Source organism: Rhamphochromis longiceps, linkage group LG13 (assembly GCF_057381845.1).
Source record: "Rhamphochromis longiceps isolate RC_006_pf linkage group LG13, R_longiceps_female_GT1.1, whole genome shotgun sequence".
In the NCBI taxonomy this organism is placed as follows: domain Eukaryota; kingdom Metazoa; phylum Chordata; class Actinopteri; order Cichliformes; family Cichlidae; genus Rhamphochromis; species Rhamphochromis longiceps.
Window position 1 is genome coordinate 10,465,616 of NC_140569.1, and position 19,280 is coordinate 10,484,895.

A 19,280-nucleotide genomic window follows, 5' to 3' on the forward strand; every position below is an offset into this window, starting at 1 on the left:
AAGGGCCTGATATCCACTTATGAGGACATACTGCTACTGTTCTATCAAAATTGCTCTTTTCTTAAAAACAAAAATAAGGTTAAAAAAAAAAAAATCTGGTAATTCTTTGTTTTTACATTCATCGGGCCCCAATATGCCCAAATATCAAAGAGAAATTAAAAATGCATGTCGTGGAAGAGTTCGGGTCTTAGGGGGTAGCTTTTTTTCCTGATTGGCTGCCGCTCACAAACAGAAGGTTTGAACAGGAAATGGCTAGAGCTTCTATGCTCATAAAATATTAACTTACATGAACCAGAGCTAAGAGCATGAGATTTTGGGTTGTGCATATGCTTACCTGGTTACTTTGAATTGGGTGTGTTTAGTAAAAAATATTATGGAAAAAATATACACTTTAAATTTCATCTCCACTTTCTTTGCTCATAATTAACCTTAAAAATTAGATATTTCTCATGTTTTGCTTAATTGCAGATGGCAACAACAAGCCAAGACAGGGACTGCTAGTAGCAAGTTACGATGGATCTAAACAGTGCGTAAGATGATTTTAGAAATATCCACTTTCACAAAGCAACTTTAACATGGTCCAAATTTTATAATTAATGCAGTTTCAAAGAATCTTTTTCTCGACGTTAAGTATAAACTTACCTGTGAGTCGTTCAATTTTTGAACCCTTACCTAGAATATTAAAGACCGGAAGATCTAGTTTTGGTTTCTCAGTTTTCCAGTTTTTGTCACACCACATATAATCCGTATTTCTCCTTGGCTGATGTCAGCTGTTGGATAAATCAGCTGTTTGATCACTTTAGGGCACAGATTAACTTTGGAAAAAGCACCAAATGCATATAAGAGAATAATGATTCCCTATACTTTAAGTAGCTTTCCTGCATTTGAATTCTTTCAAAAGTCCTATTGTGTTCAGCAGTCAGGTTCTCCAAATACTTTGGCAAATGTGTGAAATGTGTTAAGAGTGTACCCGAGTGAACCGAGGAGCTGAAAAGATTTGTGAAAGGCTTAAAACAGATGTTTAAAGAGGATAATTTAAAAACCACAATCTTTAACAGCAACACTATATATGCAGTTTTACAAATGAAAGAAATATGCATGTCTACTTTCTGGTAATTTTTCACTGTTTACTTGATAAAGAAATGGAAACCTATGTTATTTGCATCCTCAAGGTTATGAAAAGGCTGAGATGTTAAAATCAAGTGATGTTAAATCGCTTTAAAATGCTTAAAAGATTAGCAAAAGCCTTAGCTTTTATGTGCCCCTTGAAAGTGAATTTATTGCATTGTAACCTTACAATAAAAAAAAAAAAAAAAAGAAAAAAAGGGGGAAACATGTCAGAGTTTCAATTGGATGCTGGATTTTTGCATGACCATACAGTTAATAAACATACATTAAAAAAAGTGTGTGTTTTTTTTTTTTATTCAAAGCTTTACTGTTAATGTAAAAAAAATTTGCAAGATAAACAATGTTAATATATAACTGGAGAAAACTGTGCCTGCAATGAGATTAATAGCAAGTTACTTACATTGGTTAAAATGTGTTCATTACCCAACCCACTCTAAGGTCTATTGGTAGTTAAAGGTAACATGAAATTACAGAATATATTGGTTCATCCATTTCTGTACCATCCATCCCTTTATTCAGCCTACATTGCCTCCCATGTGCCTATTAGGGAACAAAGTCCAGTCTTCATGCATATTTTAAAGTTAAATGGGCCCTGGGAGACAAACACAATGTTCTATTTTCAGAGAAAATTAGAGGCTTTTTTTTAAATGATCAGTATAAGTAAGAAGGGATCATTTGCAAGCACGCTGCAGAACATTTTAACTACTGCTTGCAGCAGAAAATACGCAACTTGCCTTTAAGAACCATACCTCTGACTCCTGGTCATCCTTCTCCCATCAGTGAGCCTGGATGAGGTTCGATTCCATCACTGACTTGATGGTTTGAAGTTGGCTGCATGTGAAGACGTTAATATCTCTCCTCTATACAAAGGCAGCCCTTCCTTTCTCGTCATTTTATCCATTAATGGATATTTTATAACAAAGTCTGTTACATAATTATTCCCTTCATGCCTACATCATGATGGTAAAATTTATTGCAGCACTTCAGTACTAGACTGCATTAACTTTTAACTATGCGTATCTACTAAAGTTACAAATTAACGTTACACTACACCAGCTATTGCACTGGCTATTTTATACATATTTGGGGTATTTAAATCTGACTGTGTAAAGTTACTCACACACCAATTCTGCTTAAATGTAATAACTCAGAAATCAAGAGTAATTCAGCAGTAAGATAAACAACCAAGTACTGCAAGAACTACATTTGAGTTGCTGTGTTTCACCTTTGAAAAAGGAAAGGACCACAAACAGTAGCTCAAATAGAACTCCAACACGATTCACACTGCAGCGCTGTTGTATTAGACTACACTCTCATAACAGAGTACCCCGACTATATATACACATGCACACACAAACCAAGAGCGCACACAGGTAGTCTTGATGAATTTTAATTACATCAAATGAATTCATGTAAAAGTGGAAAAGGAGGAAAACACTGGGTCTCATCACTGCCAACGTGTTCAACACAACAGAAGTCTGCACATGCTCCGTTTGCACTGGGCAGGTCGCAGGTCACCTATACTTCAGACAGATTTATTAAACGCTTCCTTACGGAGTGTCTTTTTAGAATGTAAAGACTGTGCTTTTACAGTTATTCTCTGGATTAGAGCAGCAATGGAAGTGATAAATGAGATGCTTCAGTGCCATTTGGTGAAATGAAAATGAAGGGTGAAGATGAACTACATGTAGGGTTTTTCTCAGGGTGTGTCTCTGCCTTATAGGTGACCTGAAACACTCCCATGATAAGTCTCTACTTCTCTCTCACACTACCTTCACTCAATCAAGCTGTCATGGCTTCCTGTCCGAGTCCATTTGGCATCCTGGCATGTTTCCATTGAACACTGTTCTCTTTGATTGGATAAAGGAAGCGGGATGATTGACTGATTGCTCCATGCAGATTGTGATTCTTCGGACATGCTTCATGTTGTCTTTGTTTGTGCGTTCTGCCCAGTTACAAAATGTTTTATGACCATGGCACTGGGCAGAAGAAGGTCTGTCTCACTGGTTCAAGGTTGCCCTGTTGGCTGTCGTGTGAACACTGGCACTTTAATTTTAGTCCACAGACACTAGTGCATGTCTAACTGTCCGTCACACTGAAGGACACGTGGCAGTGCAATCTGCCATTGGAGTCTTAGTGGAAAGAAAACAAATAAAAACTGTCACTGTAACATTTTCTAATAATTTTAAGTTGTTTCCTTGATTCAAGGAAGAAAGAAGAAAACAGAGAAGGAAGCCACTTTTCTCTACTGAAGTGTCCTGGGTTAAAAAAAAAAAGGGGGGGGGGGGGGGGGGTGAGACAGGCTTTTACAATCTTTTCTCACTGTAGACGGTCTCAGCAGATTCACCCTACTAGGCTTCAGACACACAGCTCCAAGGCCACCTTTCTCTGAGTCCCAAGCAAGCAAAGAGGAGTAGAGAGAATAGGAAAAGAAAGATGACAAGAAAGTTGAGAAAAATAAAAGAAGGAAAGGAGATGGAAAACAGACAAAGGAGAAAGTTAGAGATCAGAAGCTGTACCAGCAAAGACAGAGACGTGACAAGGGAACACAGAAGGACGCCTGGATCTACATGCAAGAGGGAAGGATTTGAGCGCTACACCAAAGCCATGCAGCAACAATAAGCAGCCTGCAAACACCGACTTCTTCACTCAGCACTCGCCAACAGCATGAGATGCTTTATGAAGGAGTGGGAAACGGTGAGCTGCTGGAGCCGAATGGCTCGTCTTGTCAAGGGATTTGAGATCCAAGGGGGGGTGGGGAAGCAGCATACACTGAGAGCTACACGGTAAAATGGCCCATATGCCATGCAGACGGGTCTCATCAGGCTCCTTGAACAGGCGTTTGGCACCACAGTGACAGTGAGGGGATGGACAGGACAGTGAGGGAGAAGGGTAACAGCTTAGAGAAGCAGGGGAAAGCAAGCGCACAGCAGGATGGACGACATCTGTTACACCATGTTTTAGGTTCCCATGGAGACAAGACTGACCCCACCCTCCCCACCCCCCTCCCCCTTTTCCTCCCGCTCGCTCACTCACCACGCGCTCACAGCATGGTAGCAGACAGACGAGGGTGGGGGGGACAGGGTTTAGCAGCTTTGCTGCGGCTCCCCGCTCCTGCTTTTAGACTTTCTGCCCTCCACATCTGTAGGACAAAGGCAACGCTTATGTTACATCTGCAGAGTGATGACAGACCATTTTCATTTACTTCATACCTGCGGATACTTTGAATCAAGATAAATACAATATAGCAACTTCAAAACAGCAACTAAAGAGTACAAAAGCAGAAATAAATAAGGACGTAGATACAGGCAGTTCAACTAGTATTGGCACAACATGTAGTGCTCGTCTTTGATTATAACTTAATGATAGCAGTCTATACAAGATAGGTCAGTCTCAAATATCACCTCAAGTTATCCAACTTGTGGCGTGTCAGGAGAAAATACCAAAAGGAATGATGTTCGCTTCATTCACAAAACAACCTCAAATGAATCAACTTACAGTATCAACTCCACGTTCTAAAAAAAATAATTAAAATACCCCCAAACAATCATAAACTGCGTGAAACCAAATCACTATTGCCATGCTGTATTCTGTGTCCTCTCCGTCAACTTTCACGTTTCAAACTAAAAATGCCGCCCTGATTGTTTTGGGAATGAAGCTTCATCATTTTGTCACCAGCCCAGGAGGTCAGCTTAGATCCACCAGATCATATTAATCCATTTGCAGAGGGGAGCAAACACTCCAGTGAACGTGTACACAGCAAAGAAAAACAGAAAAGATATCAAATGTAAAAAACAAACAGCACACACCATCATAAGAAACAAACTGATGAAAACCATTTTGATCACAGCAATCCAAATGAAAGTTTCAGGTCAAACAGACAAAACAAAGCCATGCAATTTAGGAGGTGAAAAGTGGGACTTGCCAAGAATCACCATAATAAACAGAAAATGCAAAGTGAACCTATTATCTGACTTTACTATGTAGAAATTGCCCCAGAATGCTTTGCTCATTATGCTCATTATAAAAATAAAAAAAAGCTTTTCCTGCTGTTTTTATGATTCCTGGTGTGACTTGAACCGACTTGCTCTGTGTGTTCTGGCCTCACATGAAAGCTTTAGATAATTCTCTATTTCTTCTCATTCCCAAGATAAAATGTATCACCTCACTGCAGCAGATAATAGTATAATGTTAGCCAGGTAAAACTTATCTGATGAGGTAAAAATAATGTGTGAAAGGGTATTGGACGGAAGAACAGTCAAAGTCCCGCATCATAGAAAAGAAAATGGGGGTTAAAAAAATATTAAAAATGAAAGTAAAGTCACCAATCAGCACCATAGCAAACAGGGAAAAATGACCCACATACACCACACAGAGACAGACAGTACTCTGACAAATACATGCAGAGGAAATGGCTTTGCTCTTTATCCATCCTTTTGTTCCTCCCTCTTCAAGTCAAGTATTAAAATCAGCAAACCAGAAACCTCCCCGTCATTTAGATACAGCCGTACTCGTACCACAGAGACTCCCTCTCCTCTGGGCTCAGTGACTGATCCGGATTATTTACACAACTCTGATCAACACCCTCACTGGATCTCACCTGGCCGTTTGATTGGCTGTGGGGGGTCTGGTTTTGGGTGCGAATGTGATGCGGCACAGGAGGAGGGTGGGTCTTATTTGTAACAGGAGGCCCGCTGATGTTGCTGACTAAGGTGGGGTTAAGAGAAAGGAAGGGGAGGTTTTTGTCTGCTGACTCACTAAAGATGGAGTCCATGAATACAGATTCTACAGTGAAGGAAGGGCCGAGGAAAGACTCAAGGGTGGAGAGGTCGGGGTCCTCCGAGCTATTGCAAGGTAAGCTGACTGACTTGGGCATGGGGGTGATGGTGGTGAGGGGTCCCTTAAGGTTGGTGCTGTTGGGGTGGTACTCACTGGGTGTGGGCTGCGAGCGTAGCCCAGCCCTGGTGGAAGCAGCAGCAGCAGGAGCGTCAACCGAAACGGGCTGCCGGTTGTCCTTGGACAGCAGGTCGTGGATGCTGGTACGCCGTGTGGTACCTTCAGCAGTGGAGATGACACTGCTGGCCCGGGGCAGGGTGGAGGAGGCTGAATCGAGCCGTTCGGAGACAGAGGTCGCTTTGCCCTGTGAAGACAGGCTGGCGCGGATTGGGGCGGAGCCTTTCACCCGTGTGCTCTCGGCCTTCCGCAGGGAAGGGCGTCCTGGTTGTCCGGAAGACCTCGGAGGCCGGTCAGCGCTGACTGCTGCTGCCTTCCCGCTGGACGAGCGCAGTATGCCCCGGCCCTTTGTGACAGTGCGTTCTTTCTGGCCGTGCTCAGAGGAGGTGGAGAGGCGAGGAGAGTCTACAGTGAGGTTCTCCTGACTGCCAGACTACAAAAGACAGCAAACAGCATTAAGGACAGAACAAATAACAATGGAAACAATTCACGTCCAACTCCAAACGTTATCTGAACTGACTAATAAAGAACATGTTCGATTTTAGTCCACTTCATATGTAGGCTGTAATCCAATAAATCTAAGAACAGCACTTATAGCAGAATTTCAGGCCTCACCTCTGCAGGATCAATACCCTCATCCAGGAACTGCTGCAGGGAAAGCACCTCGTTCCCTGGGGATCCCGTCTTCCTGATCTGGGACTGGACCGCGCTGCCCGCGGCGGCGGATGGGTCAAGAGATCTGCGCAGCTGCAGGGGGCTCTGGTGGGAGGAGCGTGAGGAGGTGGGCTGCTGGACGGGGCTGCTGCCGCTGCTGGACCACACCTCCTGGTCCAGACTCAGGCTGAACTCGCCGCTGCTCTCGCTGTGAGGCCTGCTCAGACTGCCGTTCAATGTGCCTGCAGGACGAGGGGAGGCATGGATTACAAGATTTCTGATTGCATTAGTAGTGATCAGACTACCCCACACTTTCAGAACACACCATGCAATTTAAAAAGCATTATATTGAAAAAACAATCTCATAATTTAACTCAGATCTAATTTTATTACCATCATGACTTATTGCTTTCTACCCAATGAAGAAAAGAGAATGGCTTAAAGTTGAACCAAACCAACTTGATCACATTTTTGCGCGAGAAAAAAAAATTAATTTTTTGAGAAATGATGAGAGAAACGAGATGAAAGGGAGCAAAAGAAGAAGACAAGAGTAACAAGTGGATAGGAGCAGAGGAAGAGGAAAGGAGGAGCATACCTTTGCCCTCCAGAGGAGAAGTGAGGTGGGAGTTATTGTTACTATTACTACTGGTAGTCCTGTTGCTATGAAGACTGGAGGGTCTGGCGGCTGGGTAAGGGACGAGAGGTAAGACACATGCACACATACATTCACAGTTAGGATTTATATCTGTACACGCTTACATGTATCCACACCAACATGCACCAACGCGAGGAGTAACACGTATACGGACGCCAACACCCTGACAGAACGTCTCCTGCTGGGGGAGCAGATGGCACATGCCAGGCAGAGAGACAGGAAAGGTGGCTCAATGCCAGGCTGCAGCCCCAATATGTCCATTCAATAAACAAAGGAACTACTGACAGAGACGGCAGGGACACCCAAATATAAGGAACGATTTCCCACCAATAAAGGGGAAGTGACTGACGATACAAGTGTGAGTCTGTTAGTAATTAAAGAGGAAATGACAGGCCATGTTAGGAACTGAGAAGGAAGACAAAGAGTAAAAGGAAAGGTGTGAAGACAACATGAACTTGCTCTTTCCAGTGCTGACAGGGACAGCCCCAACTGAAAACCAGTGACCGTGAAATCATCTCAAACCGGTTTTCACGACATGCTTGACACCAAATTAGAATTTCAAATCAACCCCAATGTTACAGATCAGTATCAGAGTCAGAAACCAGCGGATTGCTTGTGGCCCCACAGTGATCCTCAGTCCTGAGTAACTGTCACTTACTACAGATGCTACAGGACACTCTGCACACAGCGCTCAGACCAACAGCACAACGATTCAAATGGCAGGGAGACATATACCTCTGTGGCCCTGATAACAAACAAAAAAAATACAATGCAACACACCTAAAGGGTAACATGACAACTCAATACTGCTCAAAAATAATAAAGTTTAATGAAACGCAGATGGAAACAAAATTTTTTTTACAGAGTCTGGGGGAGGGGGGGAAAAAATCAATACACGTCTCAAACTACCATTAGTGTCTACAACATCCGATGACCTAATGGCTCATACATTCTGAGCAACATCCGGTGTGTGAGTGAGACTGGGCGTCCTTCAACCATTACAGTGATGAGGTGGGAAATGAGTCTCACTATAGTCTCTCTCTCTCTCATTCTGGGAACAATATCCTGTGGAACCAGTTTATTGACCATCAAAAGTGCAGATGTTTGCAGCACTCAAGCACAACAAGAGAAATCTGTCTGTAGACCTAACTTAAGGAATGTGTGCCAGTAGTTTTGTGGCTGTTTAGCAACTGGGTCATCTACATTAAAGCGACACAGACCTGATCAAGTGTTGCCTGGATCCAGATTAACTGCCCTGGATAACACCCTAGCGCCTGTATTAAAGTCAATCCTGCTTTCAGCAAAGGCTGATCTGTCTCCCTCTCCCCGTCTCTTTTGCTCCCATCTAACTCTAAATCAAGCTTAATCAAAGTGCAGGAAGGCAGCCCAAAGATTATCAGTGGGACTCCTGAGGACATGACCTGTTTTTTCCCCCCCTCATTTCTTGTTTAAGGGGCCGTTAGATTCCAGCCTGGTGCTGAGAGACTGCAGGCGCTTTTCTTTGACACAGTTTCGTGCTGATGTCGTGTGAAGCTTTACTCTACCTTGACTCTTGGGATCATCCAATGAGCTGGCGACATCCTCGCAGGAGGCATTGTCTGTTGAGATAAAGGGTGCAGTCATGCTACGGCTTCTTTTCACTCTGTTCTGAACAAATTTCGTCAACTAAATGCAATGAGGAAATTAACACAATGTATTTCCACAAACAGGCATCCTGACCTTTGACCTGAAGCCTGTGCTTGGCTCTACTGTGACTTGAACTAGGCAGGGTGAGGGTGGCACAATCAATGGCATTGGTGGAAAAGGCGAGTTCCTTCATGCGCTGCCCGCTGCGCCTGCTGCTGCCCGTCATGTTGGCATCTCCGGCTTCAGCCCCGTCTAGATTCTCACTGCTGCCCGCCCACTGAGCCTCAGGACCACCTGCCATTGCCATGGTCTGAAGCAGGTCATTCATAGCTAGGATGGATGGGTTGGCATGAAGAAAAAAAACTGAGATTAGACATTTTAATACATATAATCTTACCTCAAGTAATGGCTCAGGATTTATAGCCATTTTATCTTACAGAAGTCTCAATTTAATCCATCTAGACTTTAAAGGCAAACTAAAATCAGAGAAACTGGTCGCTAAAATATGCTTACGATGGAAGAACAACCTTGCAAAGATTTTTTTACAACATTTTTTTGTACACAGGACACTCATCTAGGTCCCTCTTGGAGACAAAGGCTAAGTTACCATTGGGAATGTGCCTAGAGACATTACAGGAAACAGACGTGGCCTCAAAGAATCCTTCAATAATCTAAAAGGATTCTGTAAAAGCAAAGGTGGCGGTTATCCCGCTGCTGCCCCAGCAGAGCAAATCAACTGACAAAATGGAAAATACATTAGCCAATCATGTTTAAGTTTCATATAAGAAAAGCACATCTCATATTCATTATCTTAGCAAAGATGCGCTGTAATACTGTATCATGAATTGGCTGTGCTGAAACGAGAAGAGCACAGATCATGTGAGAAGTTGTGTCAGCACTGAGCCATTAGCAAAGCTGTAACGTTTTGAAACTGTGCACAGACAGAACTATAACTTCTCTCGGCTTTCATTTAGATGATAGCAATAAACATCTGTACAGAGGCTTTTCAAAATGGCTACCCAGTGCTGAGACTTGCTTCTCGAAGGACTCTGACAGGGCAGATCTAGACTATAATTATCAGTGGATATAAGTCAATATTCAATAATAAATTCATGCTATAGAATAACAGGTCCAAGCCTTTTAAAACTCAATGCACTTGCAGGCATACAGCATTATAATAATAATATTTTAAAAGCCAACAACATATCAACCAAAGTGCACGGTCGGTCACAGCCAGACACTTTTTGACATCCCTGACCGTCTCTATGCACTTTGATTACTGAGCCGACAGCGAAGAAGAAGCATGGAAACATGCAAAGCTGCTCTGAGCGACGGCGGTGGTGCTGTGCACACACACACACACACACACAAAAATAAATAAATCAGAGCGAGGCAAGCCCATGTCAGCAGAATAAGATCTGAAATGCAGCACGCTGACAGAGAAGAGAGAGAGACAGACGGAGGGAGAGAGACAGAATAAAGGCTCCATTTCAAGTCCTCCATGGTGAGTGCGAGCGATGATCAAGCACTTAGTGATTTTCTTTGTCATGCTGTAATCAAAGACGGGAGCACACATTTCTCAGGCGCATGAAAGGCAAACCCACAGTCTTTCCCGCTGTCTCACCTGAACACACACCCTCTCTCTCTCACACACACACACGGCCTTTCATTCAGCATACACAAACAAAATAAAACCACAAAGCACACAAGAAAGCTGCCCATTGCACATTACTGTAAGTGACCAAATGACATGGTTTTGGTCCAGAGGTGAAAATGAAACAAAACAAAACAGAAAAAAATAAATCACCACTGTTCCTATAGTTTAGCCCTAACAAACACTAAAGTTAGTGTTAAGGTTGTGTTAATCATTCATCTGCAAATAGTGAGAGGAAAGTGAGTAAAGACTTGGAAGATACTCTACAGGAGAAAGTGGCGGCGGCAGACGTGGCGGCAGAAGTGATGGGATGGGTGGGGATTACTAGGAAAAAATTTTAAGGACAAGTCACTGATGTCACCAGGTATAGCAGAGCGGCAGGGGGATGGGATAAATTCTATAAAGAATTTAAAAATTGATCCTCTGGTAGGTCCTTTGCAGACATCTCTAAAACATGGATGATAAAACTCTGGAGTTTTAAACACTGAATTCTGCAGATGTGACTGAAAACTGAAGTCCCTCACCACCGCCACCCTGACATCAGTGACTGCTCCTCCTTTGTTTCTCCTAGCGCGACAAGAGGAGGGAGAGGAGGCAGATGAAGGCTAGCGTGGCAGCTAACAGAGATCTTACACATGGAGCGCCGGTAGATGGCCTTGGCCTTGTCTTTGTCCTTGGATCTGTTCCTCATGAAAGGCAACCTTTTTATAGCTGTCCGATCACAGCCAGAGACAGACAGGTAGGGAGGGAAGAGAGCGACAGAGTAAGACCAGGAGGGAGGTGAAGGAAAAGCAAAATAAAAGAAAGAAAAGAAGGGCAGAACAGAGGGATGTGGTTAATGTTGTCACAAACAGAACCAGGGGAGAGAGAGCTGAGCTCCTGGACACCTTAACTGGACAACAGACAACACTGCAACAGACACAACAACAACTATAATATATGACTTTAAAAACATGTGGATTATAATATTAGAGAGCCTATTAGATGGTTAGTCAAGTGTAAGGTATTTCAATCTATACAAATTGTAAACAATAGAAAAACAGACACACATTATGCAAAACACACACCGTCTCCTGCACACAATCAGCATCATCCGCACATTCTCATGTTAATGGTTTTGACCACTGTATATTACATTCTCAACTTATTTCCAGGCATTACATTCTGTACACAACACAACACATTCCACACCTAGATGAGACGACAAGATGAAAATTATTAAAGGGTGCAATCAGGAGAACAAGAAGGGGCAGGTTAACAGCAAAAAACAGCACTACAGTGTTTCCAGCAAAGACTTTCCCAAGAACCTCAAAGAATGAGAGGTTTATAGCTGCTGTTCCAGCACACTCGACTGTGTAATTTCTGTACTGTACGCAAGTGTTTTAGCAAATGTTACTACATGGTTGTTAAAGGCTACGTTCTCTTTGTCTTACCTCTTATCTTGTGTGTTGTGAAAAACAGATTCATTACACTAACTGACAACTTTGTGCTACATAGCAGAAATATGTGGCTTAGTTGTTTCTTGGTGATTACAGTTAATGTCAGTACAACTGAAAACAACCAACCAAGCCAGGTCGCGATAACCAGGCAACGCATTGCACCTTTTAATATCTACGATGCTATGATACAGGACGTTTCTTATTTACGAGTGAGCTGAACAGATCGACAGGTTACCTGAGAGCAAAGCATCTTGGGATTAGATTTTTTTTTTCTCCAATATTTAAACCATGAGGTGCACTTGATTCAGCTCGACCTTGAGCGAGTATGCTGGCAACATATATGTAGTCCAAATTATTCTGCAAATTCCAAGATATTAAATCTTACAGCTTAGCAAATGACAATGACTCCAGTGACACGAAGCGAAAGTGTTAAAGCGACTTTTCTTCAGAAATGGTGGACATGCCAGTAACTACATAAAATAGTACTATTCTTCAGTGATTGAGTTTAATAGCATTGGTAACAGCTGACTGAGTGCACCTCAATTTGTTTCAAACACAAGAAATGCTTCTGCATCTTTAACCGGGTCTGAGGTCAAGAGTCAGCCTGCACAGCTCAGCCGTAATGTCTACGACAGCTGAGTGATATGGACAATGGACTCACAAAAACATGCCCTGAAAGACGTGACAGTCGGGTCACAAACCCCTCCCACCCTCCCCATCCGCAGCATACCATTGGAGGAACCCTGCACTTGGGCATGAGACTGCTGCCCTCTCCTCCCTTTGCAGAGAGATATAAAGAAGCAAAGGAGCAGTTAGGAGGGAAGACCCATTCAGTCACTCAGGCATACAAAGCCACACTCACAAAGTAGGCCATTATGTGTCAGTGAAGAAAGTTCAGCATCAAATTAAAGCTGTTAGCAAATGTTTCACTAATTCTGTGTGTACTACAAAACAGTATTTTAAGAGTTTCCCTTCTCTTTGTAACAAAAAAATATTGTGAACACATTAAAAGAAGTTCCTTCAGTGATGGTTGAAACTATAACTGTGCAATCTTGTGTGTGTTTGGTTCTTTCAGACTCACTGCTGCTCATGTGTGAGAGCGTGTCATCTAGCGAGTTGGTGCCCGAGCCTATGGATGAGCTGTCCTGGCTGTCCTGGGGAAACATCAGAAAACTGTCTCCAAACTCTGATCGAGATGGAGTCAGTGTGAGAGACCGGATCCTGTCCCGGCTCTTCGGCTTGATCAGCTTCTTCATCTTTAGAGTAATCCAGTTGCCGCGCCTGTAAAGCAGAGATGAGACAGACACTCAATAACAGACGAACAAAAGGAAATAGAATTTAAAAAAAATCAATACATAATCATATAAAGGATATATAAGGCTAGATGCATTTGAAATTTTATTTTAGGCCAAAAGCCCAAATGACTATCAGGGTTAAGAAAAAAATTTTCCACTATACAGCTGTATGATGCTCTGCAGGTAATAAATATTTGATGCACTCCCTTCCTGATGCTGCACTGCTTTTCCATCTCAAAATACAAGACAGCATGTATGCAGAACTTTACCAATTTGACTCAATTTTATGTCATTTAAAGGAAACAAATTATGCACCTGCGTGGAGGTGAAGGGTCATAGAACTTGTACTGGTCCATGATCTTCTCCTCCAACTTCTCCTTCTGCCTCCTCAGCTCATTCAGCTTATCTCTGAAGGTTGGACGACGAGAAGATAAAAGCACAGTAAAAGCAGACAAGAATGCATACACTCTAAACATAAAGGCAGCATATTTGCATTTACAAACACAGATACATGGTTCTGGCATATTTCTTTGTGAGTTTTACATGTATTGTCTTTGCTCTACGTGGAACAGGTCCTTGCTCTCCATGGTCTGCTCCAGCAGTGTGCGATTTTGTAACATCAAAGTCTGGATTTGGTCCAACAGGTGACGGTTCTCTTCCTCCAAGTTTCCCTTCAGCTGGCTCAACAACTAACACAAACATAGACAGATACATTCATATTTGGCTTTAGAAGCAGTGTTTTGAAATATGATACATTAAAAAGGTAGACACCATGAGAAAACCTGAAGGGAAGAGAAGAGAGACTCATTACCTCACACTGGTTGGTTAGCTTGGTGGAGGTGATGTCCAGCTGCTGGTACTGCTCCTTCAGTTTAGAAAACTCAGCCTCCAGCTTGGTTTGGTCCAGCTTTGCACTGTTCAACTGGCTCTTTAGGTTTTTATGGTCCAGCTGGAGATTTTCATTGTCCTTCAAGAGCTGACGATAGGTGCTATTCAACCTGAGGAGAGAGAAAATCGACTCCTTGGTATACGGCCTCATTGATTTAATTCAGTCCCTTTGATGAATTAGTGCTAATGTGAGCATAATGTTTAAGGTTATGGAAAAAAGGTTGAGCTGACCTATCATTTTCCTCTTTGAGCAGTTTGTACTGGTCAGCTGTAGCTTGGTGGGTCTGATTCTCCAGGGCCATCTTTTCCTGCTGCTCCTTCAGATTCTTCTCCAGCTCCTCCAGCTCCCCCTTTCTCTGCAAGAGCTGTTTGTACCTACATACGCAAACAGACACACACCTTAACACTTATGTCGTTAGGTCCAGGACCATATTTCCTTGCAAAAGGCGGCCAAACTACAAACTAAAGTCACAAATGAGACTTAAGCTGCAATTAGACTTGAGCATGTGCCCATCCCAAGCTCCTAAACCACATCTCACTTGTCCTCCAAGTCCCTGTGCTGCTGTTCCAGGCTCTTGTGGGAGGTCTTCAGCCCACCGTGCTTGCCGATCAGCGCTTCATATTCGGCTGCCTGCCTCTCGTGGAGCGCTGCCAGCTTCTCGTGATCGCGCAGCAGCAGTTCATAGGTAGCTCTCAGCTCCTCTTTCTCCCTCAGCGCTCCTTCACGCTCTCCTTCCACACTGCTCTGCTGGGTCTGCAGCTGGGCGTTCTGGGCCATCAGGGATGCGCTCTGTGAGCTCAGAGTTGAGTTTTCCACCTAAAAAGAGGACAAAGGCAGAGGGAGAAAAGGACATATTACGCAAAGAGGTGATAAGAGTGATGTGTGGCGTGTGAATAAGAACAGCATTAAGCCCCTTAAATCAAACATCAAAGAACTTGGAAGCAGTAGCTGATGGGGCTTTGGTCTGTAGGGGGCACTCTTCCCTCAACCTGCTCTCCTGCTTCAAAATACTACAAAACATCAGCATGAAAGCTGTTTCTTTACATGTTTTCCTTTATGATCACAGCAGCACCCAGTTCTCAAATCCCTCTACAGACATGACTACTGTGTTTATTCACACTATGAACACACACACACACACACACACACACACACACACACACACACACACGGAGTCCTGGTGTTGCTACAATTTCTACCTTTTTTTAAAAAACTCTTAACTACCTCTAGCCCACCCCACATACAAATGTCCTCAAACAGTGCCCAATTCAAAGCAACACATGCAAACAGAGAAATAGCTACTGTGTAAATCCCTCCACCCTTAAGAAGGGTTTGAATTACTGCCAAACAGGGAGGACAAGTGTAAATCCAGAGCAGAGAGCTAAGCAGCCGGGCAAGGCAACAGTGTAAACAGGGCAGTACACAGTGGAGGCTATAAAGGCACGATGCAGTGCCATCCAAGTCAGAACGGCTAACAAAGCTCTGTTGCCTACTATATGCATGGTTGCCAGCTTTCTGCAAAGTCAATTGCTACAGAACCCAAACTCTCTGTTCTCAAGAACTGAGTAGAGAGCTTCATGGAAAGGGTTTTAATGGCATAGCAGCTGCATTCAAGCCTTACTTCACCAGACAGAAAAAATGGTTGGATGCAGTGGTGCAAAGCACTCCACCATTGGACTATAGAGCAGTGCAGGCGTGTTCTCAGGAGTGATGAATCACGATTCTCAGTCTGGCAATCCGATGGATGAGTTTGGCGGTTGCCAGAAGAACGGTACTTGCCTGACTGCACTGAGACAAGTATAAAGTTTGGGTGATGCGGGATTTTGGTGTAGGGCTGTTCTTTGGGAGCTGGGCCCAGCCCTTTAGTTTCAGTGAAAGAAACTCTTAACGTTTCAGCATACAAAGACTTTTTGGACAATTTCATCCTCCTAACTTTGAGGTAACAGTTTGGGGACGGCCCCATCCTGTTCCAACATGTATCATTCTCTGACTTCACAAATGCGCTTCTGGAAGAAGTGTGAAAAATTCCCCATAAACACACACCAAGCTGTGAGAGGTGTGACGGGATTACCTGTAGTTTGGCATTCTGCGTCTGTAGCGTTGTATTGTTCTCCTGTAAAGAGGCCGTCTGCCTCTGCACAGCCACTATCTGAGCCTGCAGGTTGGAGTTTTGGGTTTCCAGTTGTTTGAGTTGGCTCCTCAGGGCCACCTTCTCAGCCTGCAGAGTAGCATTCTGGGAAGACGACACATGATATTAGACAGGAAAATATAGAACCAAAATTCACAACATAATTCATTCCTGACAGTATCTAAACTTACATTCCTCTCCACTTCAATGAGTCTGTCTTTGACTTTCAGCAGTTCTCTGGTTGCTTCATGGCTTTCTTTCTCCCATTTACTGACAGCCTGAGGGTCTTCCCCCACTTTAGGGGGCGAGCTCTGCACCATCCTCTCCTCCTCCTCTCTCTGCCGGAGCGCCTCGTAGTTTTTCTTCACCTGGGGATGAAAATAGTAAGTCAACAAAATTAAACATTTCAATTCCTGCGACCGCCTGTTCATGGCTCATGTTTTTTCACAGCTTTGGATTAGATTTGTGTCAGCAGGTTCAAAATACAAACACCTCCCTGAAGGAAAGCAGACATCTCCTATAGCACATCAGCCCTTATAAATAGATAAAGTGCAGACAGAAACGAAGAGTGGATAAAATAAATAATGCATCGGCCTTGACAAGTCTTCGATGTTTTCATTGTTTCTAGCGTTTGAGTGTACGAGAAAGATGCTGGGACACGCTGATCTCAAGTGGACAAGCAAGCATATTCAAGTTTTTAATAATGGGGTTTTCTTTAATGTGGCAATGCTAAACATCTGTAAATGAACAAGTTTTATATTAAAGTATTTTTTTTTAAAAAGGAGCCAGTTGACATGGTTCAGGCATCTAGTTAGGATGCCAGATGGGAGGCCTCAAGAGACAGAACAGGCTGGGGAGTTCAGGAATGCTTTAGGATTGCCCAGAAAGAACTAGAGTGTGGCTGGAGAGAATGACATCTGGAATAGTCTCGTCAACCTGCTGCCAGCACAACTCCACTTTAGATAAGCAGAAGACGGCAGACTCACAGATACAAATCCATATTTTTAAAAAATTCATTGGTTGTGTTACAAACCGTTTTCAGCTCCTGGCGAAGCTGCTGGTTAAGGTTGGAGGACTCCTGCAGTCTTGCCTCAAGTGCAGCAATTTTCTCCTCTTTGATCTCCAGAGTTGATTTCAGGGTCGACTCCAGTTTGGTTTCCAGGAGCTTAAACCTGACGATAAAGGTTCAGGTCAGTCCAGATGAGTGTTTGTTTTTGCAAAGTGAGTTTGTGAAAGAAACGCTGTTTAAAATCAAAGCATGTCATTTACACCTCACCAGACTTGATTCATTTTAAGCCTTAACTTTAGTGATTGTGCTTTGTAATAATTCTGATTCCAAGCAAGCTGACAGGCTTCTCATACGAGCTGAATCTGAGGATGGTTTAGCTTTTGTGTGCAGATATAATATTCACCTGTCGTCTGAGCTCTCGTCATGCAGGAGCCTCTCTTTGTTCAGTCCAATCTTTTCCAACTCATGGGTCAGTTTCTCAAGATCATTGGTCATCTGCTGAGTCCGCAGCTTCTCACTCACAAGCTCCTAAACACACAATTACATGCTTTTGAATTCCATATTAGCAACAGACATATTATTAAAAATAACCCAATCAAATTGGTTGCAAGGTTTATTAAAAGGGATATAAAAACAAATTTTTAGTCACAAATTCTTAATTTTATCAATATTTGTTTCAATACACAATGAATGGCCTCTACAATATATAAATCAAGAGGTTTAATATGTTTTGAGATAATATTTGCAGATGTCTGATAGTCTAACAGCTATTTTTACCTCTCTGAGCGTGACAAGGGTCTTCTTATCGATCGTGGCCTGTTTGACCAGCTCCTTTTTCTCCCTTTCCAGGTCCTTGACTCTCGTACAGGAGTCCCTGAAAAAGATCATCTCCTTGCCCATTGTACGATTTTCCTTCTCCAGGGTAGTGATGCGCTGGTTGCTATCATCCAGCTTTGAGTCGCGGATCTCAGCCTGCTGCCTCAGTCGCTTGTTCTCCTTTTCCAGGAGCTTTTTGTCTTTCTCTAGCTGGGAGCTTTCCAACTCCAGAGCCTTGTTCTGGAGGAGAAACGAATGTAATGGAGAGCAGATGGTTAAATATGATTTGGGATTACTCTTTGTCTAAATGCCTTGTTTGGCTGAACTTGGACAAAGATTTGCTCAAAAGGCCAAAAATGTATACGACAAATAATCTGGGTTAATCCAACTCAGCTGGGAATCGCGCTATAATTTCAAAATAAACTAAAAAGAATCAGAGCGGCAGTACAATGCTCCTTAAGCACCAGATCATTTTTCACTTTTTTGATTTATTTAGGAGAATTCAGTCTGCTGAAACTACATTTTTTGAGCCAGTGTGACTGACCCCATTAATCAATGCCAACAAAAGTAACAGACGCCTAAAGCTGTCCCACTAGTTGCCATATATTTGAGCTGGACAAATAACTGCAAGTTCCTCAAAATACCTTTAATTCTTTCATTTTCAGTCCATTTCCACATTTAAGCATTACCTACCTCCTGCTCCAGCTGCTCGAGACGTTTACTGGAGATCTTGAGCTCCTCCAGGTTACGCTGGAGGGACTGATTCTCAGACTCCACCTCTTGCAGCTCTGCCTCCAACTGCTGGATCTTCTTGCTGCTGTTCTCTAAAGCCTTCTGCAGGCGCTGGTTCTCAGTATCTAGGCCCTGGTAGCTCACCTGGGAGAGGAATAGCCAGATTAGGAAATTCAAATCATCTATGAACTAGTTGTGCTTCTCCCTGAAGACAACTATATGTCAGATCCCCTGTAACAGCATTCAGTGATAATAAATTACAAAACTAAAACGGATTCTTCACATTCTTAAATAAACATCTT

At 43.1% G+C, this 19,280-nt stretch overlaps 1 protein-coding gene across 9 annotated transcripts in view; it reads right to left on the bottom strand.

Annotated features, from left to right (window-relative positions):
• Nucleotides 1–2,502: 2,502 nt before the first annotated feature.
• Nucleotides 2,503–19,280, bottom strand: part of ccdc88ab (coiled-coil and HOOK domain protein 88ab) — a 63,995-nt gene continuing 47,217 nt past the window's right edge. The window contains exons 18-38 of one of the 9 annotated variants that reach the window (XR_014914283.1): nucleotides 18,940–19,122; nucleotides 18,208–18,486; nucleotides 17,834–17,958; nucleotides 17,455–17,593; nucleotides 16,613–16,789; nucleotides 16,365–16,526; nucleotides 14,832–15,109; nucleotides 14,524–14,667; nucleotides 14,216–14,402; nucleotides 13,948–14,093; nucleotides 13,720–13,812; nucleotides 13,191–13,390; nucleotides 11,304–11,381; nucleotides 9,110–9,346; nucleotides 8,935–8,988; nucleotides 8,049–8,135; nucleotides 7,331–7,420; nucleotides 6,697–6,977; nucleotides 6,061–6,514; nucleotides 4,165–4,270; nucleotides 2,503–3,386 (exon numbers count right to left, since the gene is read on the bottom strand). Coding sequence is in view for 7 of the 9 variants with exons in the window: in XM_085427520.1 (XP_085283646.1) it covers nucleotides 5,624–6,514; nucleotides 6,697–6,977; nucleotides 7,331–7,420; nucleotides 8,049–8,135; nucleotides 8,935–8,988; nucleotides 9,110–9,346; nucleotides 11,304–11,381; nucleotides 12,840–12,887; nucleotides 13,191–13,390; nucleotides 13,720–13,812; nucleotides 13,948–14,093; nucleotides 14,216–14,402; nucleotides 14,524–14,667; nucleotides 14,832–15,109; nucleotides 16,365–16,526; nucleotides 16,613–16,789; nucleotides 17,455–17,593; nucleotides 17,834–17,958; nucleotides 18,208–18,486; nucleotides 18,940–19,122 (3,879 nt within the window). In the remaining 2 variants the exon portion in view is untranslated. Of the gene's footprint in view, nucleotides 6,515–6,696; nucleotides 6,978–7,330; nucleotides 7,421–8,048; nucleotides 8,136–8,934; nucleotides 8,989–9,109; nucleotides 9,347–11,303; nucleotides 11,382–12,839; nucleotides 12,888–13,190; nucleotides 13,391–13,719; nucleotides 13,813–13,947; nucleotides 14,094–14,215; nucleotides 14,403–14,523; nucleotides 14,668–14,831; nucleotides 15,110–16,364; nucleotides 16,527–16,612; nucleotides 16,790–17,454; nucleotides 17,594–17,833; nucleotides 17,959–18,207; nucleotides 18,487–18,939; nucleotides 19,123–19,280 lie in introns of all 9 variants that reach the window. The other 8 variants (XR_014914282.1, XM_085427519.1, XM_085427520.1 and 5 more) reach the window with 8 other exon arrangements.